Below are 19,462 nucleotides of genomic sequence, written 5' to 3'. Positions count from 1 at the left end.
ACATATTTGTATTTTTTATTTATTTTAAAAGATATTGTATTTTTTCCTAGAGTTTTACTAATATTTTTTAAATCTAAGTTTAAATTTATATCTCCTATGATATTAACAACTTATTTTAATAAATATGTAATAGTTAAACTTTTTATTTTTGTTAGTACTCTAAATATTCAAAACAAAGGACTCATGGTCCCTAATTTCCTCTTCAATCCCTTATAGCAGATAGGTTATGGGTATTTATATACTCGATGTTAAACCTAACTTTCAGGTTATTTGTCCAAATATGATAGGTCACCTGATACATGAATTTGTTTGTATAAAAATATTAGCTCAATAAATAGATTTGAACAAAAAATTGATCTTATTCTTCATTTGAATCGAGCCTTAAAATAAATTTTTTAGCTTAAGCATAATGGACTTGGTTGCATACTTATTTAATACATTATAAATTTATTATAATGGAGATGGCATTTATTTAAATATTTCATTATAACGAGATTTCGAGAGATCTTTTTAATTCAACGGTTGAAATAAAAAGGGAGAAGAAGAAACATCAATTCACTGTCAAGCATGCTACGTGAGATTTGCATTAAGAAATGTGAATTTATTTTTTAACAATTCAACAAGTTTCAACACTAAATGAGAGAAATTGATTTCTAAAGAAAATTAAACAATGTATTTGGTAACCAATTTAACAATTTTTAGGCCACCAACACAATTCTTTAGTTTCTAACGTGGTTTGATCAAACGACTACAATCTCCTCATTTCCGTCTTTTTAACCACGATCATTGATTTAAAAACATCTCACAGGATCCCACTATAATAAGATATTACTTAAAATGTTACATATAATAGACGAACATGAGATTTGGCTATATTTTTAATATTACTTGAATTGTCAAAATTCATAAAAAGAAAAAGAGTCGTTTAATCGTTAACTTCTAACGGTCTTTGTTTTCTTTCCCTTTTTTGAGCTAACTCCACCACGTGGTGACACATGTCAGAATAATGATAAAAAAAATTATCAATGAAAAAATAATAAAATAATAACTAATAATTTTCTTATAAAAATATAAATGTAGAAAATTATTTAAATTTTATAAAAAAGAAAAAAGAAAATATTAAATATATATATATGGCATTTCGACTCTCCCCAAAAGCTTTGACTTCTCCATGTTTCCAAGAATTGGCATCAGCAATGGAGAACAACTAGAATTTGTTGCTTCAGGCCACTGAAAGCCTTTTGGGTTCTTGAACAGACCAAGGAGTAATGGGTTTCGACTTTGAGGAGATCTCATGGCTGTTCCCCTTCCAAATCTGCCACTTAGAGAAGCAGAAGACAAATCTGCCACGATTTTTTTAAAACTTTTCTATATATTTTTTTATAAATTATAATTTTTTCTATTATAATAGTTTTAAATATTTTCTGTATTTATTTGTATTTTATAATAATTTTAAATATATTTTTATAATTTTTAAATGTTTTTATATTTTTATATTTTGTTTCTATTTGATAAATTTTTATTACTTTTATTTATTTTTTAGATTTTAATATATTTTAATATTTTCAATAAATTTTTAAAAGTTTTCTACATTTTTAATAATTTCAGATATTTTTATGTTTTATATTTTGACAATTCATACATATTTCATGTTGTTTTTTATATATTTATATTACTTTTTAAAAAGTTTTGTTGATGTAATGTATAAAATAAAATAATATCATGTCGGTGTAAAATTTACATATATTTTTAATAAATTAACATAAGACAAAATTATACATTGACACTAAAAAATAAAAAATCCTATTCAATCCCATAAAAAATAATGAAATCAAAATAATATAAGATAAAATCTACAATTTTCACATTTCAAAAATTTAGAATTCAAATTTATTTTGAATTCAATGAAAGTTTTACGAAAAATATTTTCAACTTTTTTCGATGTTTGTTTCGTGTAAAATAGGATGGTCAACGTAAAATTACCCCATTATTCCTATAAAATGTCTTACCAATTTTTTTTCATAAGACATTTTCACTATAACACCCCATACCAAACCCGAACATCGAGTCAAAGCACCGATATTCACTTATCAAATATTTTCTTATATATATTTTCATAAAATTTCAATTTAGTCCATTATCGTCATAAAAGTTCAATATTCACTAATGAATTATATTAAATCAATTTTATTTCTTATTACACTTTAATCTCATAATTTATCTCAATATCTTGTTTCATGTATCAAATTTCTATGTATTTCACTTCTATGATTTCATCCACATATTTTCTCAAGTTAACAATTCAATCCTTGTCATCATAAAATTTCGCATTTTTCCACAATTTCACTTTTACAATATTTTATGCATATTTCATCATCTCATAACACATTATTAAACTGTTATCATAATTTTCTTATTCACATATTAAATTGTTTCACACTTAAACTTTTGTACAATTTTCTATTTAGTCCCCATTACCATGTAATTTATTTTTCACCATGTAAGCACTTTAATCAAATAATTCATTATAATATCTTATTTCACACTTCTCTTGTTTCAATTATAAATTTTACAAAGTTCACAATTTAATCCTTAACATCATGAAGATTCATTATTTAATATAATTTTTACCTTAACATCACTTTGTAATCAATTCACTACATATTATGAATCTCAAATATATGTTTGTTTTAATGAAAATAATTTTTATGAATTATTTTTAGAAATCTATCAAATAATATAAAATATTTTACACAGATTTATCAAAATACTAAAAAATATTAATTTTTTAACAAATCAATTATTTTCCAAAATTATTTTCTCGAAGTTATTTTCTACTTAAATATAAGTTTCAAAATTAAAAAAAATCATTAAAGGCTATTAAATTAATTATTGTGACCCTGTAATTCCAAATATTATTAAAAATATGTACACCTCATAATTGGAATTAGTACAAGGAGAAAGAAATATTAATTAAAAATAATTCCAATCAAATACTTTTGGTAATTTCGAAATTCCAAACAAACATGTGCTTACATTGAAATGGAAAAAAATAAAATAAAATAAATATAATAAATAAATCTGCCTTTAATGCCTGCCTGCCTGCCCTACGATGTAGACCCTATAGGCTTTTAGCCCACAAATTGGTGACGTGTCCGGTTATAATTGATTCTATCAAATAACCAAAATGCCCTTTCTAAGATGAAATCGACCACAGGGTATTAAAAAAGAATCTGATGACATGACAGTCCAAACTTTAAAAAGACCAGACAGAGACTTTCGTAGGAGACAGAGTCCTATTTAGGTGGGCAGTCAATTTGGTCCTTAATTTCTTTTTAGTCTGCATTAATTCCTTAATTTGGATTTTATTAACTTGAACTAGAGGGGCTAATATGGTATTTAGGTTAATTTTTTAAATTCAGGCTGGACTTATCTGAAAAATAGGTTTATTTTTTTCTCAAATTTAGTCTAATTTAAGAAAGATAAATTCGGATTTGACTCAACTCACTCATATTTAATTTTTTTAGATTATTTTTATTTAAAAATAATTTTTTAAAAACATAATACATCAAATGCATTAAAAAACTTGAAAATAAAAATTTTTCAACACACTAAAAAATATTTCTATTAAAAACTACTATAAATATAATAAATATTTTATTATATTAATAAATACAAATAAATAAAATAAATATTTTATTGTATTAAATATAATCTTTAAAATTTTATATTTTGGGTTGAGTTATTTAGTTGGGTAAAAGTTTTTTTTTAGATTTTTGACAATGAATTTAATTGTTATTGAGTAGTGATTTAATATTGATATAAATATATATAATAATTATTTAACATGTATAAATAATATGATTTTTATAATATAATATATTTGGATTAAGTCGGGCCGGGCTTGGGCAAGAAATATTGTCCAAGACTTGGCCCATGTAGAAAGTGGGCTTTAAATTTTACCCAAAGCCCATTTTTTGGGCCCTATATTTTGTTCAAACTCTCCAATTTCTCGGGTAGCCCAACCAATGAGCAAATCTAATATGAATCGACTAAAAATACATGCATGAATGTTTTTAGGGTAAATTGCACTCAATGTCACTAAATTACTAGTAAGTTTACGTTTTGGTCACTTAACTTCAAAATGTTATAAAATAGTCACTGAATTATTTAAAAGTTATAAAATAGTCGCTATTTAAAAGCTCAAATTTTAAAAAATAAAAATTCAGAAAAAGAAAATCAGAAAAAAAAAAAGAAAAAGAAAAAATGAGCACAAATAAATAAGAAATTGGAAAGTAAACTTTGCCATTTACCTATGGCTTTGCTTCAAGATAAAGTGAGAAATTTATAAAAAGACAAATTGGAAAGTAATAAAATCGATGAATATCTTACACTTAAATGGTTTACACATGAAACTCACATCCGTAAAAGGAAAGTATTTAATTGTTCTTTTCAATCGAACTTAAAATCGTAAATTGGCAAGTGTAATCATATATAAGTAAAGAACCTAGTCATTCATAACCCCAATCAAAATGAATTTTCACAGCTGCCTCCTCACAAAGTGAAATGTTTTGCTAGGTTTTCATTTCTCATTCTTTAAGCAATTATCGATCCTTGAAACCTACTCTTTTTAAACAATTTTTGAGTTAAGCACAATAGTTACACCAATAACTTGAGTACCATTTTATTCCATTGGATTCATTCATTTCCTTGTAGTTCTAAGAACAGTAACCTTCCGAGAACATAGAGTGGTCATATAAACAAACAAGCATTAATCACTCATAAAAAATGGTTATTGGATAAGTTGTTTCTAGGAAAGTAGGAGTTTCTCGTGTAGGAGCAAAACTTACAACACTAGGTCTTTTGATAATACCATCTTTTATCCTCCGTTGCAGATCTATGCATTCTTCCTGTTAACACATCATCATGCAACTAAGCATACAATGCAAGAAGTTACCAAAATTCACAATAATATCATATCTCATGTGGAATGAATTTACGATGAACATATCGACTCCAAAATAGCATAGAAACAGATATAACCGGTATCCAACAACACAAGGGATAACTAATACACCAAGGAAGCTCAAGCAGTTATTTGAAATCTGTGAATCAAATATGGGAAAATAGTGCAGATGAACGCATACACACTCAATCACATTCCCAGCTTGCATTCCCAACTTTTAAAAGTTCACAACTAAGGACCTTATTAACACTCAAAACGACCATAGAATAAGTAAAAGTCACCTCTGGTTTATTAAGGTCCTTAGTTGTGAACTTTTAAAAGCTGGGAATGCAAGCTTATCGCGAAATAAGGGATTTGCTCCAATCAGCATCTTAAGCTCTACAAGCATGATATTCCGAGCAGATTTATTGTCACTGTATTTTGAAAGCTGCTTATTTTGTCTGATAACAGAATACAAACAGAAAATTTGCAAGAGTACACACCTAAAGTTATCAAGAGTAAGCAACTGTGTAATCTCTTTAAAATGTTCCTTGTTAAGGGATGCAAAAACCTTTAGATCCTTTACAATAATTTCAACAGCCTTTGCTCAATCCTGCCTGGTAGAAGATAATGCTTAGATTAATCCAACCATACAAAAGAAATATGACCCTTTGCATTATCGCCATTCAATTCATAAAGTTATAAGTGCAAGAAACACATAGTTCGTGAATCCTAAACAACGAAAAACAAGAGATTAACAGCAATACAATAACTGCTCACCTGTTGAGAGCTTTCAAATACTTTTGTAACAGCCTAATTTTCAATGGTGTCGGAACAGTGATTCGAGATCACTAAATCCGAAAAATGAGTAGGAAATATTATTAATTTAGTGAGTATAAATTAAATTTGAAGTTAGGAAAAATTTTGAAATAGTGAATAGTATACTAAAAATAAATATTAAAATAATTAGAATCGAAAAAGAGGTATCGAAACCTCAGAAATTTTAAATCGAGCCATAAATATTTTTATAAATATTTATGGAGTGTTAATATGTTAGTATTAAAGTTTCGTCAAAAAATTTTAAAGTTCTGATAGTTAATAGAACAAAAAGGACTAAATTGTATCAAATGCAAAATTGTGAGAAATGATTAAATGGCTTAATTGATAAAAGAAATAGGGTTTAAAAGGAAAATAGACCCAAGGTCTATTTGGTCTGGACGGCAAGGGCATGAAATCAGCAAGAAAATAAGGAGAATTAAGGGAAAAATTGCAAAATTGCAAAATTTACTTAGTAAAGGTAGGACTAAAGTGGAATTATCTAGATTTCTCTTTATTTTTCTGCATTCTCATCAGAAAAACGACATGGAAGAGTTCTATTAAGCTGGTTTTTCATATTTTTACTTCAAATAAGTTCAATTCTTGATTATTTCTTGAAATTTTTGTGTTTTTGTGACTTTTACAACTAGGTCCACTTGTTGAATTCATTAGTTTTTGATTCTATGAAAGAAATTAAAGTTTCTATACATATGTGCTGGAAGTATATGATGATTTGGCATGGAATTAGAGCTTTAAATTGTTTATATATTGATTTTATTGTAAGAATTGAATAGAAAGTGAATGTTTGGGACCTAATTGTAAAAGAGTTTGAAGTTAGAGTTTTATGTGGAAATTCTGAATTTTAATAGTTATGAAATAACTTATAATGTTTAGGAAAAGTATTAATTGAGAAAATTATCTTAATTGAGGGGTTAATTGAGCAAGGACTGAATTGTATGAATTGTGAATTTGGGGCAAAATGGAAATCAACATTTTGCACTAAAATTGTTTTGGACAGCAGCAGTAGTCTAACTTTGAAAAATCACCAAAAATTTTAGAAATGGAATTAGAGGATGAATAAAATATGAAATTAAATCTTATTGAGTCTAGTTTTTTATAGAAGAAATAATGTAAGCAATGGAATTGTAAATCATGAGATATGATAAATTTTGTGAGACAAGGTCAGAATGATTTCGGGTTCCCCTGTTCTGACTTTTTAAAATCATCAAAAATTGGATAAAAATAATTAGGGGCTTAAATTTATATGTTTAGAATCCTGAATGAGTTTATTTTCAAAAGAAACAAACGGGAACATCATTCGAATCCTGTACGAGGAGATAATTAATGTTTAGTGAAGAAGGGTCGGAATTGTCAGATAGCAGAACAGGAGAGACTTCAATGATAAAACTGTATTAATTGGCCCAACCAAAAATTATGAAATTTTTATGATAAGAAGATATGTGAATCTAGTTTCAGGAAAAATTAGCGGATCTTAATTTGGAGTTTCTTAGCTTCAGATATAAATAATTCAGTGACTATGACACGGGTGGATAGCTTGAATATTCACATAAGTAATTAGTGAAAATTATGGATAGGGTTACTTACAAGTGTCTTATTTATACCAAGGATGTGGATGGAGAGGAGGAAAAATATATGAATGACTCGTGTATAAATTGATCACATGCCTGGTTACAATCGATAAGTGTTGAATTAGAAACGATATAATGTTTTATTTGGAATATTTATTATGAAATTACGATTATCGCTATAACACAAAAATCGAACTTGTGAGTTTATATAACTAAATTTAGTGACCATTTGTTAATATTATTAAATTTCAATATTATTTTATGAATGGTGATTAATATTTATGTATGTTAATTGTTGAAAATAAGTAAATTATATACAAAAGTTATGAAATTGAACTGAGAATTTCGAAAAAACGGAACGCAGGAAATAAGTACAATATTTCAGTGAAAAAGATGAATTGACGGTAAATTACCCAAGTAAATCGAGATTCAGCATTTGTTGCGAATTCTCGTGTTTGCTTTCCGTTTAGCTCTTACGAGCTTCCGTTAACTCATATGAGTTTCAGTTAACCCTTTCGGGGTTTCAGTTCAGCTCTGATGAGCTTCAGTTAGCCTTCGGGCTTCCGTTTAACACTTACGTGCTTCAACTAGACTTCGGGCTTCAGATCACGATGTACTCAAATCAGTAAGCTGTTTCTTGAATGGACAAGTTGGTAAGTCATAGATGTAACATGTGGAAAAAGAAATGTAAGTAATGTTATCATTATTATTATTGAGCTCAATTATGTGATTTTGTCATTCAGAGATTGTGTTTGACATGATATGTTAGTAAATTATGAGTATGTGAATCAAAGTGACAAAATTTAAACACCTAATGAGGTTGAGCTCATTCACACGAATTTGTCATTTGAAATTGTGATTGACAGGAAGAAACAGTGAATTGCATGCTTATCAATGGCTACACATAATTATCTGAAAAACAAGAAAAATGACGGTTATTAATATATGGAAATGTGAGACATTGATATATGAATGTGGAATATGTTTGATAAATGTGTTCATTCTTAATTATGGAATTATGTACCTCATGTGTGCTATTTGCATAAAGATGATATTTCAAATACTTTGGTGAGTAAAGCTAATATGAAATAGTATGAAATCGAGACAAGTTGTTATGAAAATGTATTTAAATTATTTGTAAGTGTTTTTGTACTCCTCAGTAATACCTCGTACTCTATTCCGACGACGGATACGGGTAAGGGGTGTTACAACTTCTGCTTTCTAATTTCAAAGAAAATCTTAGTCGAGCAAGGGTTATCTTCAACCTTAGTGAACCCACATAGATAACGCTTGACTTCATCCCATTCACCCGCCTGGACTTGATCTTCAAAATGTTTCATATTGAAGAAAAAACCAGACTCTTGTTCTAACCTATAATTCAAGCACACCATGCAAAACAAGACATTAAACAAGGACTCGAAATCTAGTCAAAGTCAATGAACTAAAAAGGCTACCACAAAAGGGTACCAATGCTTTTTTAGCTACTAACAGAGCACATTTCTATATTGCTAATCAAAATATCCATGATTTCTCACCATTTGCTACACAAAAAATAAAAAAAAGGCATTAACTACAAGGTTTTTAACAAATCACATAACATGATCTAAAAAAAACACTCTTATGGCATAATCTTCTAACCTATCTAAAAAGCCAAAAAAAAACAAAGAAAATTAACATGAATCAATATAACAAAATGAAATAATCAACTTACTTATGAACAGTTTCCTTGAAGTTTTCCTCATCAAAGAACTGTAATATCAAAAAACACCGGCTCCCTACTTAAGGAAGACGTTGTCCCGGGTACTCCCTACTTAACAAAGTGTGAGAGAGTTAACTAAAGCTTGAACTTCACTCACAACAACACCACACGTTGCTTTGAGTCAAAGATAAATAAATACAAGCCAAATCATTAAGCATATTGGGGTGTTTGAGTCCAATAATCTTTTTGTGAGATTTGTTGCTTTGAGTCAAAAAATCATTAAAGGCTATTAAATTAATTATTGTGTTAACACCTCATCTAGACCCTGTAGGGTAGCCCACAAATAGGTGACAAAATGCCCAATCTAATAATTTATTAATATGAATTTTGAATAAAATTTAGTATTTTTTTTATGTATTTTTATAATATTATATATAATATATAATTATTTCTATGTATAGCAGCCTACACCAACACCATTTCTTTTTTTTTTCACAAATTTAACACTTTTTTTCACCATTGAAACTCTATAGATTCTAGCATTGCTATTATTTGAAAAAGCATCCTATCGAAACTATTTTTTTTAAAAAAGGGGAATCGAATTTATTTGAAAATGAAAATTACAAACTGGAGTCGCCACCGATCTTTATTAGGTGTGATCGGATTACCCTTGCTTTAATAAAACGTTTTAGTTTATTAAAACGGCGTTTTTGGTCTACGAAACTTGAGAGAAAAGGATTCGGGAGTCGGTTACGTGCGAGGAAGGATTAGCACCCCCGACGCGCCCAAAAATTGGTACCGAATTGATTAGTTAGTGTCTTAATGTCGAAAGTTAAAAATCGGGAATAGATTTGAAGTACGATCCCTTGTTTATATTAACATTGAGAACCTCGCTCTCTACCCGAATACCCAGTGGCTGAGGTGGAACGATCCTGGTACTTCTTCAATTTATTTGGAGCAGAAAACTGGGATTTTCCCATCGGTCTTTTATTAAAAATTCGAGCTTCACTCTCAGCCTGTTTCTTTTCTTTCCTCAATTCTTCTGCTTTATAAGCTCTCTCTGCTAATGTAACAAACTCTCGAATTTCAAGAATTCCGATCAGTAGCTTAATGTCTTTATTCAACCCTTATTCGAATCGTTTGCACGTTTCAGCTTTTGACTGTACCCATTCTCGAGCATATTTACTCAATCGAACAAATTCTCTTTCATACCCAGATACTGATCTGTTACCCTGTTTCAGCTCAAGAAATTCTTTTCTCTTCTGATCGAGAAACCTCTAGCTGATATATTTCTTTCTGAACTCAGTTTGAAAGAATTCCCATGTAATTTCTTCTTTCGGAACAACTGAAGCTTTAGTATTCCACCAATGGTAAGCTGTGTCTTTTAGCAGTGAGACGACACATTTCAGACATTCTTCTGGTGTACAAGATAATTCCTCCAAAACCCGAGTAATGTTTTCTAACCAGAATTCAGCCCGTTCGGAATCATCATCAACTGCTGTTCGAAATTCTTCGGCCCCATATTTTCGAATTTTATCTACTGGAGCTTTCCCTTTTCTGACAGATTCAGTACCTGTACCCTGTGGGATCTTGGGAACCGGTTGAGGAGCAAGAGGGGGAGCTTGAACTTGCTGCACTACAGGGTTAGTTTTTAAGTATTGACTAAACCATTCATTCATTATTTGAAAGAAGGCTGTTTTTGCCTCCTCCCCTCGACCCTCTGTCTCGGGCCTTCTACTGCTAGTTTCTTCTCTTTGTACTGAAGCGGAGCATGACTCCCATCTTCCTCAGATTGAGCTCGGTCGGTAGACATTTACTATAAGAAAAACACATTTAAATGGTCAGGAGATATCACACTATCAATAATAATTTAAATGGCATGTATAGCTAATCCCGTATTTACTATGTCAATCCGAGAACCGGCTAAACTGTAGCTCTGATACCAACAAATATAATACCCTCTACCCGTATTCATTGCCAGAATAAGGTACGAGGTATTACCGGAGTTTACGATTTTTTTTTATATATTCAATATAGCCCCTTTATAAATATCTAACCTTACCTGCAATATTAAATCGATACCCAAAATAATCCACATCAACCAATCCAATTCAACATATTTTCAAGATAGGTTAACGCATATATATTCACGCATATTTATAAGATAACATCATCGCATACCAAAACCAAGATTTATTAGCCATACCATTGGTTGACCTTACATTCATTTCACAGAATCATTTACTTTATTAGCTTATACATGCCATTGATTTCCAAAATAAAGTTTTTTTTATACACCGAAATCCTGAGGTTGATAGTGTGATGTGTCTCTGACCAAATCCGACCTCCGAGCTCTTAACACTACAAAACAGGGGAAAAGGAAACAGGGTAAGCACTTTGTGCTTAGTAAGCTCATGTAACAAGAATTATACTTACCTAATATTTTCAATACAATACAATAAACATTCATATATCTATTCAATGCATTATTACCCTAACATGCACAAACTCAACATTCAAGTTAGTACAATAATTTCCATGTACCAATAATATATACTATGATTGATGAGCTCATCAATACCATGATTTCCATTTCCTTGTTATTTTTCCATATTTATCCCGTTGAATTTATCGGAATTTCAATGGATTTTCAGAGGTACACTTTTAGTGTACAATTCCGGGTCTGTCAATTCATATTCATGTGCGCACATTTCCATTTTAGAGAGCACACTCCCGCGAACCTCAACCTTGCAGCGGGATTACCAGTCCATGCTAAATCCCCTACAATATAAACTCATAGAGTATTGTCGGGATTACCAGTCCAGGCTAAATCCTCTGCAACGACAATTACTCTAATGAGCTTGGATCTGAATTACCAGTCCAGGCTAAATTTAGACCCTAATTCGGATTACTTGTCCGGGCTAAATCCATTTTACACATATTCTTCGGGAGAGCTATATCAGGATAGGATCACCCGTTCGGGCTAGATCCTTTTTACCGTCAATTCCTTTTCAGAGATCCATCAAATTTTCCTTTCATTCAACCGGGATTTCTTCCCATTTTATCAAATATATCAATGTTTCATTAATTTCCATACAATGAACATTCAAATCATATTCACATCAATAACATACAATCTCAAGCAATTTAAGAATATAATTCAAGTTACACGAACTTACCTTGATACTTGTTCGTGTACAAAAATCTACTAATCCTGAACTTTTTCCTTTCCTCGATCTAGCTTCGTATTTGAATATTCTGGATCTAAATAAATAAATTTAATTATCAATTTAATACATTTCATGTTCATATGCAACAATTTCTATAATTTTATTGTTATTATTTATAGTTTCTTCAAAGTTGTCTATTTGAGTCATAATCACTAAATTATTTATAACTCGAGCTATGTAACTCCAAATTAAGATCCATTAATTTTCTTTGAAACTAGACTCATATATCTTATTACCATAAAATTTTCAGAATTTTTGGTGTAGCCAATAAGTACAGTTTATTCTTTAAAGTCACCCCTATTCTACTGTCTGACGGTTCCGACCCTTCTTCACTAAAAAATAATTATCTCACAGTACAGAACTCGGATAATATTATCGTTAATTAATCCTGAAAATAGACTCATTAAGGATTCTAAAAATATAACTTTAAGCCTCTAATTATTTTTCTCCAATTTTTGGTGATTTTGCAAAGTCAGAATAGGGGAATCTGAATTCATTATGACCTTGTCTCACAAAATTTATTATATCTCATAATTTACAATTCAATTGCTTACACCGTTTCTTCTATAAGAACCTAGAATCAATAAGCTTTAATTTCATATTTTTTTCATCTTCTAATTTGATTTCTACAATTTATGATGATTTTTCAAAGTTAGTCCACTGCTACTGTCCAATATTGTTTTAGTGCAAGCTGTTTATTACCATTTTTCCCTTAAGCTTTTAATAAATAACAATTTCATCCCTACTCAATTAGTCTCTCAATTTATCTGATTTTTCTCAATTAATACTTTATTCCATCACCTTAAACTAGTTTACAACCTTTAAGAATAAAAAATTCAGAAATAGACTTTAATTCCAAATATTTTCACAATTAGGTCCTAAAATCAATTTCTATTGAACTTACCTGATAAAATCATCTCATAAACAAATTAAAGCTTTAATTTCATTCTATTTCATCATAAACTTACAGCACTCAACCATGGTGACTTTCAATTTCATCCATGAAATCAAAAACTAATGAATTTAATAGTAGGACCTAGTTGTAAAAGTCTTAGAAACACAAAAGTTACAAGAAAAATGCAAGGATTAACTCACTTGGTGCAAAAATTATGGAATACCAGCTTAGATAACCCTTCTATGGCATTTTTAGCTGCTGGAATTTAAGAGAAATGAAGAGAAATCTAGATATTTCCTATTTAGTCCTAGTTTTATTTAGTTAATTTTGTAATATTCCAATTTTTCCCTTAATTTATCAATTTTCCTGCTGATTTCATGCCGTTGCCGTCCAGCCCAAATAAATTTTGGGTCTAATTTCCTTTTAAATCCTCTCTCATTAGACACTTAAGCTATTTAATCATCCCATCCACTTTTACACCTTTTACAATTTAGTCTTTTTTATTTAATTAACTATCCAAACATTAAAATTTCCTAACGAAATTTTAATACCACATTACTAACATTTCATAAATATTTATAAAATTATTTTCGACTCGGTTTTACGAGATATAGGTCCCGATACCTTATTTTACCCAATTTCTTTAATAATTTCTTTTTCTAACTAACCACTAAATCGGTAAAATTTTTCTATCAATATTTTCATACGATTTTCCTATCATATCAAATTTCATGCAAAAATATTGAAATAAATTTATCTTTAAATCGGGTTTGTGGTTACGAAACTACTACTCCGATAATCTTGAATTTAGGCCATTACACACGCAATAACAATAATCACTCAACATGCATTATTTAAATGTTAACATTAGTAATCAAGGAGGGAAAAAAATAATAATAAAAAATAAATAAATGAAATAACATATGTGATAATCTAAAAAATATATAGTATAAAGCAAATTAAAACGAATAAAATATAAAAAACTATTTAACATGATAATAACTAAGTTTTAAAAGTAAATAAAGTGAAGAATGAATATTTAAAATCAATAATATATATAATGATTTAAGAAAAGATGATACGTTTATTTACAAAAATTTTAGATCAAATGATGCATACACACATATATATATAAGTATAAAATAAGTAATAATATAAGGAAATAACTTATAATGGGTGATAAATAAAAATATTTAAAATAAATAAATTGAGCTCTAAAAAAAGGGGCATAAAATAATTCAAAATAATAAGACAGTTTTAAATAAATAATACAAAAACGATTTTAAAATGAAAAGGCAATTTAAAGTAAAGAATATAAAACAATTTATAATAATTAACATATATAATATTTTTGGCATAAAATAAAGTAATATATATAAAGCAAACTTCAGATAAACAATATGTTAAATGGAATAAGATGAATAATACAAAATAAAAATAAAAATAAAAATAACAAGAACACTTTAAAATAACTTACCAAAGAGCTTAAAATGTGTAAAAGAAAAATTTAAAATAAATATTGTTCAAAAATAATTTAAATAGAAAATATATATAAATCCAAAATAATATTTATAAAAGTTTTTTAAAATAAATACCTATATAATCTTAAAATTAATGATAATAAAGGTTTACAATAAATAATAAAAGAGTTTAAAATAATTTTCATATAAAATAATGTAACAAAGTAATATATAAAAATTTAAAATAGAATTTAGTTCAAATGACATATAAAATATTTAGAAAGAATAATGTGAAAAAAGAAATTTGATGTAAGATGATGCATAGAAAAATGTTTAAAATAAAAAAAAATATATATAGACATGTAATAATCTAAAATATCAAAATAAGTATAAGAGTCTAAAAATAAATACTACATATGATGATTTAAAAGAAATGATATATATATATAAATATTTAAAATTGGTAATAATTTAAAATGCATGATGTGTTTAAAAATGAACAAAATAATAATAATAACAACAATAATGTAAATAAATGTAAATAAATATAAATATATATATATATATGGTTACGGCAATAGTAATAATGTACTAATAATAAGGTAGAAACTAATAATAACAATACATTAATAGGGATAATGATAATATATTGGTGATAACAATGATAAAGTGATAAGGCAATAATAACGATAAACCAAGGAGTAATAATAAAATAATAAAAGAAATAATGACAGCCATAATAATAAAGAATGAAAGTAAATACAACAGTAATAGCGAACATAAGCATAAAAATTAAAATACAATTATAAAGTGATAGCAATGTTAGTTAATAAAATACAAAGGGGCCAATTTGAACTTTGGACAAAAATTCGGGGCAAATTCGAAATAAAAAGGAAAGGTCGGACCACATTGAAACGTTCCAAAAAGTATAGGGATCCCATGCGTAAAAAGACCATTCGGTCAAAATGCGCGGATCCTCCGTGGGAGCGGGTCGGGTCGCGCGGGTCAGAGGTCCAAAACGACGTCGTTTTGGCCTCTGAACCCTAATCATCCAAACGGCGCCGTTTTGTCTCTATTACTTAAGCCAAAACCCTTCTTTATTTTTTCATTTTCAGCCCCCATTTTAGAAAAAAATCAGAGAGCTTCTTTGCTCTCTCTCCCTTCCCTCTTCTCTTAACCTCCCCCATGGCCGGCCATGGGCTCATCGGTGGTCGTCCGCGCCCACACCCTGAACTGCTGTCAGTATCGGGCGAAACAAATCCTCTTATCCTCCTCCGAACGGGGCCGAAGACAAAGCCTTCACAATCCACCGCGACAGAGGAGAAAAGGGGAGGCCTTTTGGTTCGTCGTTCCCTTCCACGGCCTTTGGCTGAACCCCCTAGGGGTTCAACGACCTTCGAGTCGGAGAGGGACACCAGAGTACCCCCTAACGGTGGATCGGAGGTACGCTGTATTACCCCTTTTATTATTATTTTTTATATTTTTTGTAAATGAAAAAAAAGGAAACCATAATAGAAATCAAACAAAAATATTCACCTTTTAAAAATCTGTTCTTTTGATTAGTCTTGTTTTTTTTTGTAAGTGTCCGTAATACAATCTTTTTGAGGCTTCTTATAGCCGAATATATATAAAAAATTAATCTATATTTGCTACTGTTCCTCTGCTCTCTGCGGTTCTCCTTTTTTTGTTATGTTTGCAGGTCTATGGAGGGTCAACGGGGGTGAAAACCGGCCATTTTGGTGCAGGGAAGCAGCCATCGGGCGTCGTGCGTGCCGAGGGCGCACATGGGAGGGGGGTACGGCGTGAGGGTGACCTAGGGTTTCCATTCTCCTAAACATGAGTTTAGGTCTTGGGCTAACAGGCCTAATGTGTAATGGGTTAGTGGTTTAAGTTAATGGGTCTGTAAATGGGGTTTTGGAAAAATGGGCCGATTTAACTTTGTAACTAGACATTTAATGGTCTTGGGACTTTATTTGGTTATTTTTGGTTTCTAACGGGCCGGGCCAAAATAGGGCTCTTACACATGCAACTGTCATACCACTTAATCGGACAATTTTGTATTTGTATGAGAGACATAAAAAGAAAAAAAGAAAGAAAAAAAAAGTCCAACAGAGCTTTGTCCGAATCTCACAAACAAAAAGATACAGACAGAGAAAGAGAATCAAAGTTTGAGTTTTCCCCTTTTTTTTATTTTTTTTTCTGACAAAAGTTAAGATTGTTGTAGAAAAAAAACAAGGAAAAAAGAACCCGAACCCTGTTTTTAGTTTTTTTTTTTACTCTGCTTGCTCTTTCATGGTGCTACAGCAAAGGCCAAAACTTTACTCTTTTTAATTTTTTTTTTCTCTAGTAAAGCTTAGAAGTTTCAGACTTTTGGTGTTGTTGTGAGTGAAGTTCAAGCTTTAGTTAACTCTCTCACACTTTGTTGGATCTTTTATTTAAGGTGAAATGAAATTAGGGTTTATGTGAAAGGTTGAAAAAAGGGGGTTTTTTTTAAAGGGTTCTTTTGCTTATTTATTGTTTTTAATAATTTGGGTTTTTGTTGTTTTTGCCAGAAAGGGTTTTGGTATTTTGATTTGCAGCTTGTTAGTTGGGAAAAGTGAAATTGGAGTGTTTAATGAGTGATTTTGAAGGCAGTTAAAGAAATGCCATTTTCTGGGTATTTTCTTAGGTTCTTAATGAATTGTTAGTTTTTTTTTTTTTTTTTGGTGTGGTGGTTTTTTGGGTTAGTTTTAAAAAATTAATTTCTTGGTTCACCATTAGTATTTGAGCTGGAGCGATTAGGAGTACCCGGGACAATGTCTTCCTTAAGTAGGGAGCTGGTCTTTTTGATATTATAGTTCCTTGATGAGGAAAAATTCAAGGAAACTGTTCATAAGTAAGTTGATTATTTCATTTTGTTATATTGATTCATGTTAATTTTCTTTGTTTTTTTTGGCTTTTGAGATGGGTTAGAAGATTATGCCATAAGAGTTTTTTTTTAGATCATGTTATGTGATTTGTTAAAAACCTTGTAGTTAATGCCTTTTTTTATTTTTTTGTGTTGCAAATAGTGAGAAATCATGGATATTTTGATTAGCAATATAGAAATGTGCTCTGTTAGTAGCTAAAAAAGCATTGGTACCCTTTTGTGGTAGGCTTTTTAGTTCATTGACTTTGACTAGATTTCGAGTCCTTGTTTAATGTCTTGTTTTGCATGGTGTGCTCGAATTATAGGTTAGAACAAGAGTCTGGTTTTTTCTTCAATATGAAACATTTTGAAGATCAAGTCCAGGCGGGTGAATGGGATGAAGTCAAGCGTTATCTATGTGGGTTCACTAAGGTTGAAGATAACCCTTGCTCGACGAAGATTTTCTTTGAAATTAGAAAGCAGAAGTATTTGAAAGCTCCCAACAGGTGAGCAGTTATTGTATTGCTGTTAATCTCTTGTTTGTCGTTGTTTAGGTTTCATGAACCATGTGTTTCTTGCGCTTATAACTTTCTGAATTGAATGGCGATAATGCAAAGGGTCATATTTCTTTTGTATGGTTGGATTAATCTATGCATTATCTTCTACCAGGCAGGATCGAGCAAAGGCTGTTGAAATTCTTGTAAAGGATCTGAAGGTTTTTGCATCCCTTAACAAGGAACATTTTAAAGAGATTACACAGTTGCTTACTCTTGATAACTTTAGGTGTGTACTCTTGCTTTCCTTTGTTCTTAATTGCTACTTGATTGAATTATGCTAAATTTTCTGTTTGTATTCTGTTATCAGACAAAATAAGCAGCTTTCAAACTACAGTGACAAGAAATCTGCTCGGAATATCATGCTTGTAGAGCTTAAGATGCTGATTGGAGCAAATCCCTTATTTCGCGATAAGCTTGCATTCCCAGCTTTTAAAATTCACAACTAAGGACCTTAATGAACCAGAGGTGACTTTTACTTATTCTATGGTCGTTTTGAGTGTTAATAAGGTCCTTAGTTGTGAACTTTTAAAAGTTGGGAATGCAAGCTGGGAATGTAATTGAGTGTGTATGCGTTCATCTGCACTATTTTCCCACATTTGATTCACAGATTTCAAATAACTGCTTGAGCTTCCTTGGTGTATCAGTTATCCATTGTGTTGTTGGATACAGGTTATATCTGTTTCTATGCTATTTTGCAGTCGATATGTTCATGGTAAATTCATTCCACATGAGATATGATATTATTGTGAATTTTGGTAACTTCTTGCATTGTATGCTTAGTTGCATGATGATGTGTTAACAGGAAGAATGCATAGATCTGCAACGGAGGATAAAAGATGGTATTATCGAAAGACCTAGGGTTGCAAGTTTTGCTCCTACACGAGAAACTCCTACTTTCCTAGAAACAACTTATCCAATAACCATTTTTTATGAGTGATTAATGCTTGTTTGTTTATATGACCACTCTATGTTCTCGGAAGGTTACTGTTCTTAGAACTACGAGGAAATGAATGAATCCAATGGAATAAAATGGTACTCAAGTTATTGGTGAAACTATTGTGCTTAACTCAAAAATTGTTTAAAAAGAGTAGGTTTCAAGGATCGATAATTGCTTAAAGAATGAGAAATGAAAACCTAGCAAAACATTTCACTTTGTGAGGAGGCAGCTGTGAAAATTCATTTTGATTGGGGTTATGAATGACTAGGTTCTTTACTTATATATGATTACACTTGCCAATTTACGATTTTAAGTTCGGTTGACGAGAATGATTAAATTCTTTCCTTTTACGGATGTGGGTTTCATGTGTAAATCATTTAAGTGTAAAATATTCATCGATTTTATTACTTTCCAATTTGTCTTTTTATAAATTTCTCACTTTATCTT

General features: G+C 29.9%; 1 protein-coding gene and 1 long non-coding RNA gene across 4 annotated transcripts; one reads left to right on the top strand and one right to left on the bottom strand.

Annotated features, from left to right (window-relative positions):
• Positions 1-5,201: 5,201 nt before the first annotated feature.
• Positions 5,202-5,552, bottom strand: LOC121204746 (uncharacterized). Its single transcript, XR_005899940.1, has 2 exons — positions 5,449-5,552; positions 5,202-5,406 (listed from the first exon to the last, which is right to left on the bottom strand). It is a non-coding gene; the product is annotated as an uncharacterized lncRNA (long non-coding RNA).
• A 10,188-nt stretch (positions 5,553-15,740) lies between these two features.
• On the top strand, positions 15,741-19,131 carry LOC121204745 (protein TOPLESS-RELATED PROTEIN 2). Of its 3 annotated transcripts, none has more exons than XM_041075195.1 (5): positions 15,741-16,077; positions 16,334-17,509; positions 17,848-18,027; positions 18,191-18,304; positions 18,386-18,837. In XM_041075195.1, exons 3-5 carry the CDS (start codon positions 17,879-17,881, stop codon positions 18,522-18,524), a joined length of 402 nt encoding a protein of 133 aa, XP_040931129.1. In that variant the 5' UTR covers positions 15,741-16,077; positions 16,334-17,509; positions 17,848-17,878; the 3' UTR covers positions 18,525-18,837. The 3 variants fall into 3 exon arrangements, 2 of the variants coding, with proteins under 2 accessions (XP_040931129.1, XP_040931130.1); XR_005899939.1 differs by adding an exon at positions 18,881-19,131 and having other exon boundaries at positions 15,748-17,509; positions 18,386-18,790; XM_041075196.1 differs by having other exon boundaries at positions 15,742-17,509.
• Positions 19,132-19,462: the final 331 nt, after the last annotated feature.

This window comes from Gossypium hirsutum, chromosome A08 (assembly GCF_007990345.1).
Source record: "Gossypium hirsutum isolate 1008001.06 chromosome A08, Gossypium_hirsutum_v2.1, whole genome shotgun sequence".
Classification (NCBI taxonomy): domain Eukaryota; kingdom Viridiplantae; phylum Streptophyta; class Magnoliopsida; order Malvales; family Malvaceae; genus Gossypium; species Gossypium hirsutum.
Note: the sequence above shows the minus strand (reverse complement) of the source record. Positions and strands in the feature narration are given on the sequence as shown.

What these genes read in the sequence shown, in the direction of transcription:
- LOC121204745 (XM_041075195.1), top strand. Translation starts at nt 17,879, where the DNA reads ATGAAACATTTTGAAGATCAAGTCCAGGCGGGTGAATGGGATGAAGTC. An exon ending in TATTTGAAAGCTCCCAACAG is followed by an intron (nt 18,028 to 18,190) that starts GTGAGCAGTTAT and finishes ATCTTCTACCAG; the next exon opens with GCAGGATCGAGCAAAGGCTG. An exon ending in CTTACTCTTGATAACTTTAG is followed by an intron (nt 18,305 to 18,385) that starts GTGTGTACTCTT and finishes TTCTGTTATCAG; the next exon opens with ACAAAATAAGCAGCTTTCAA.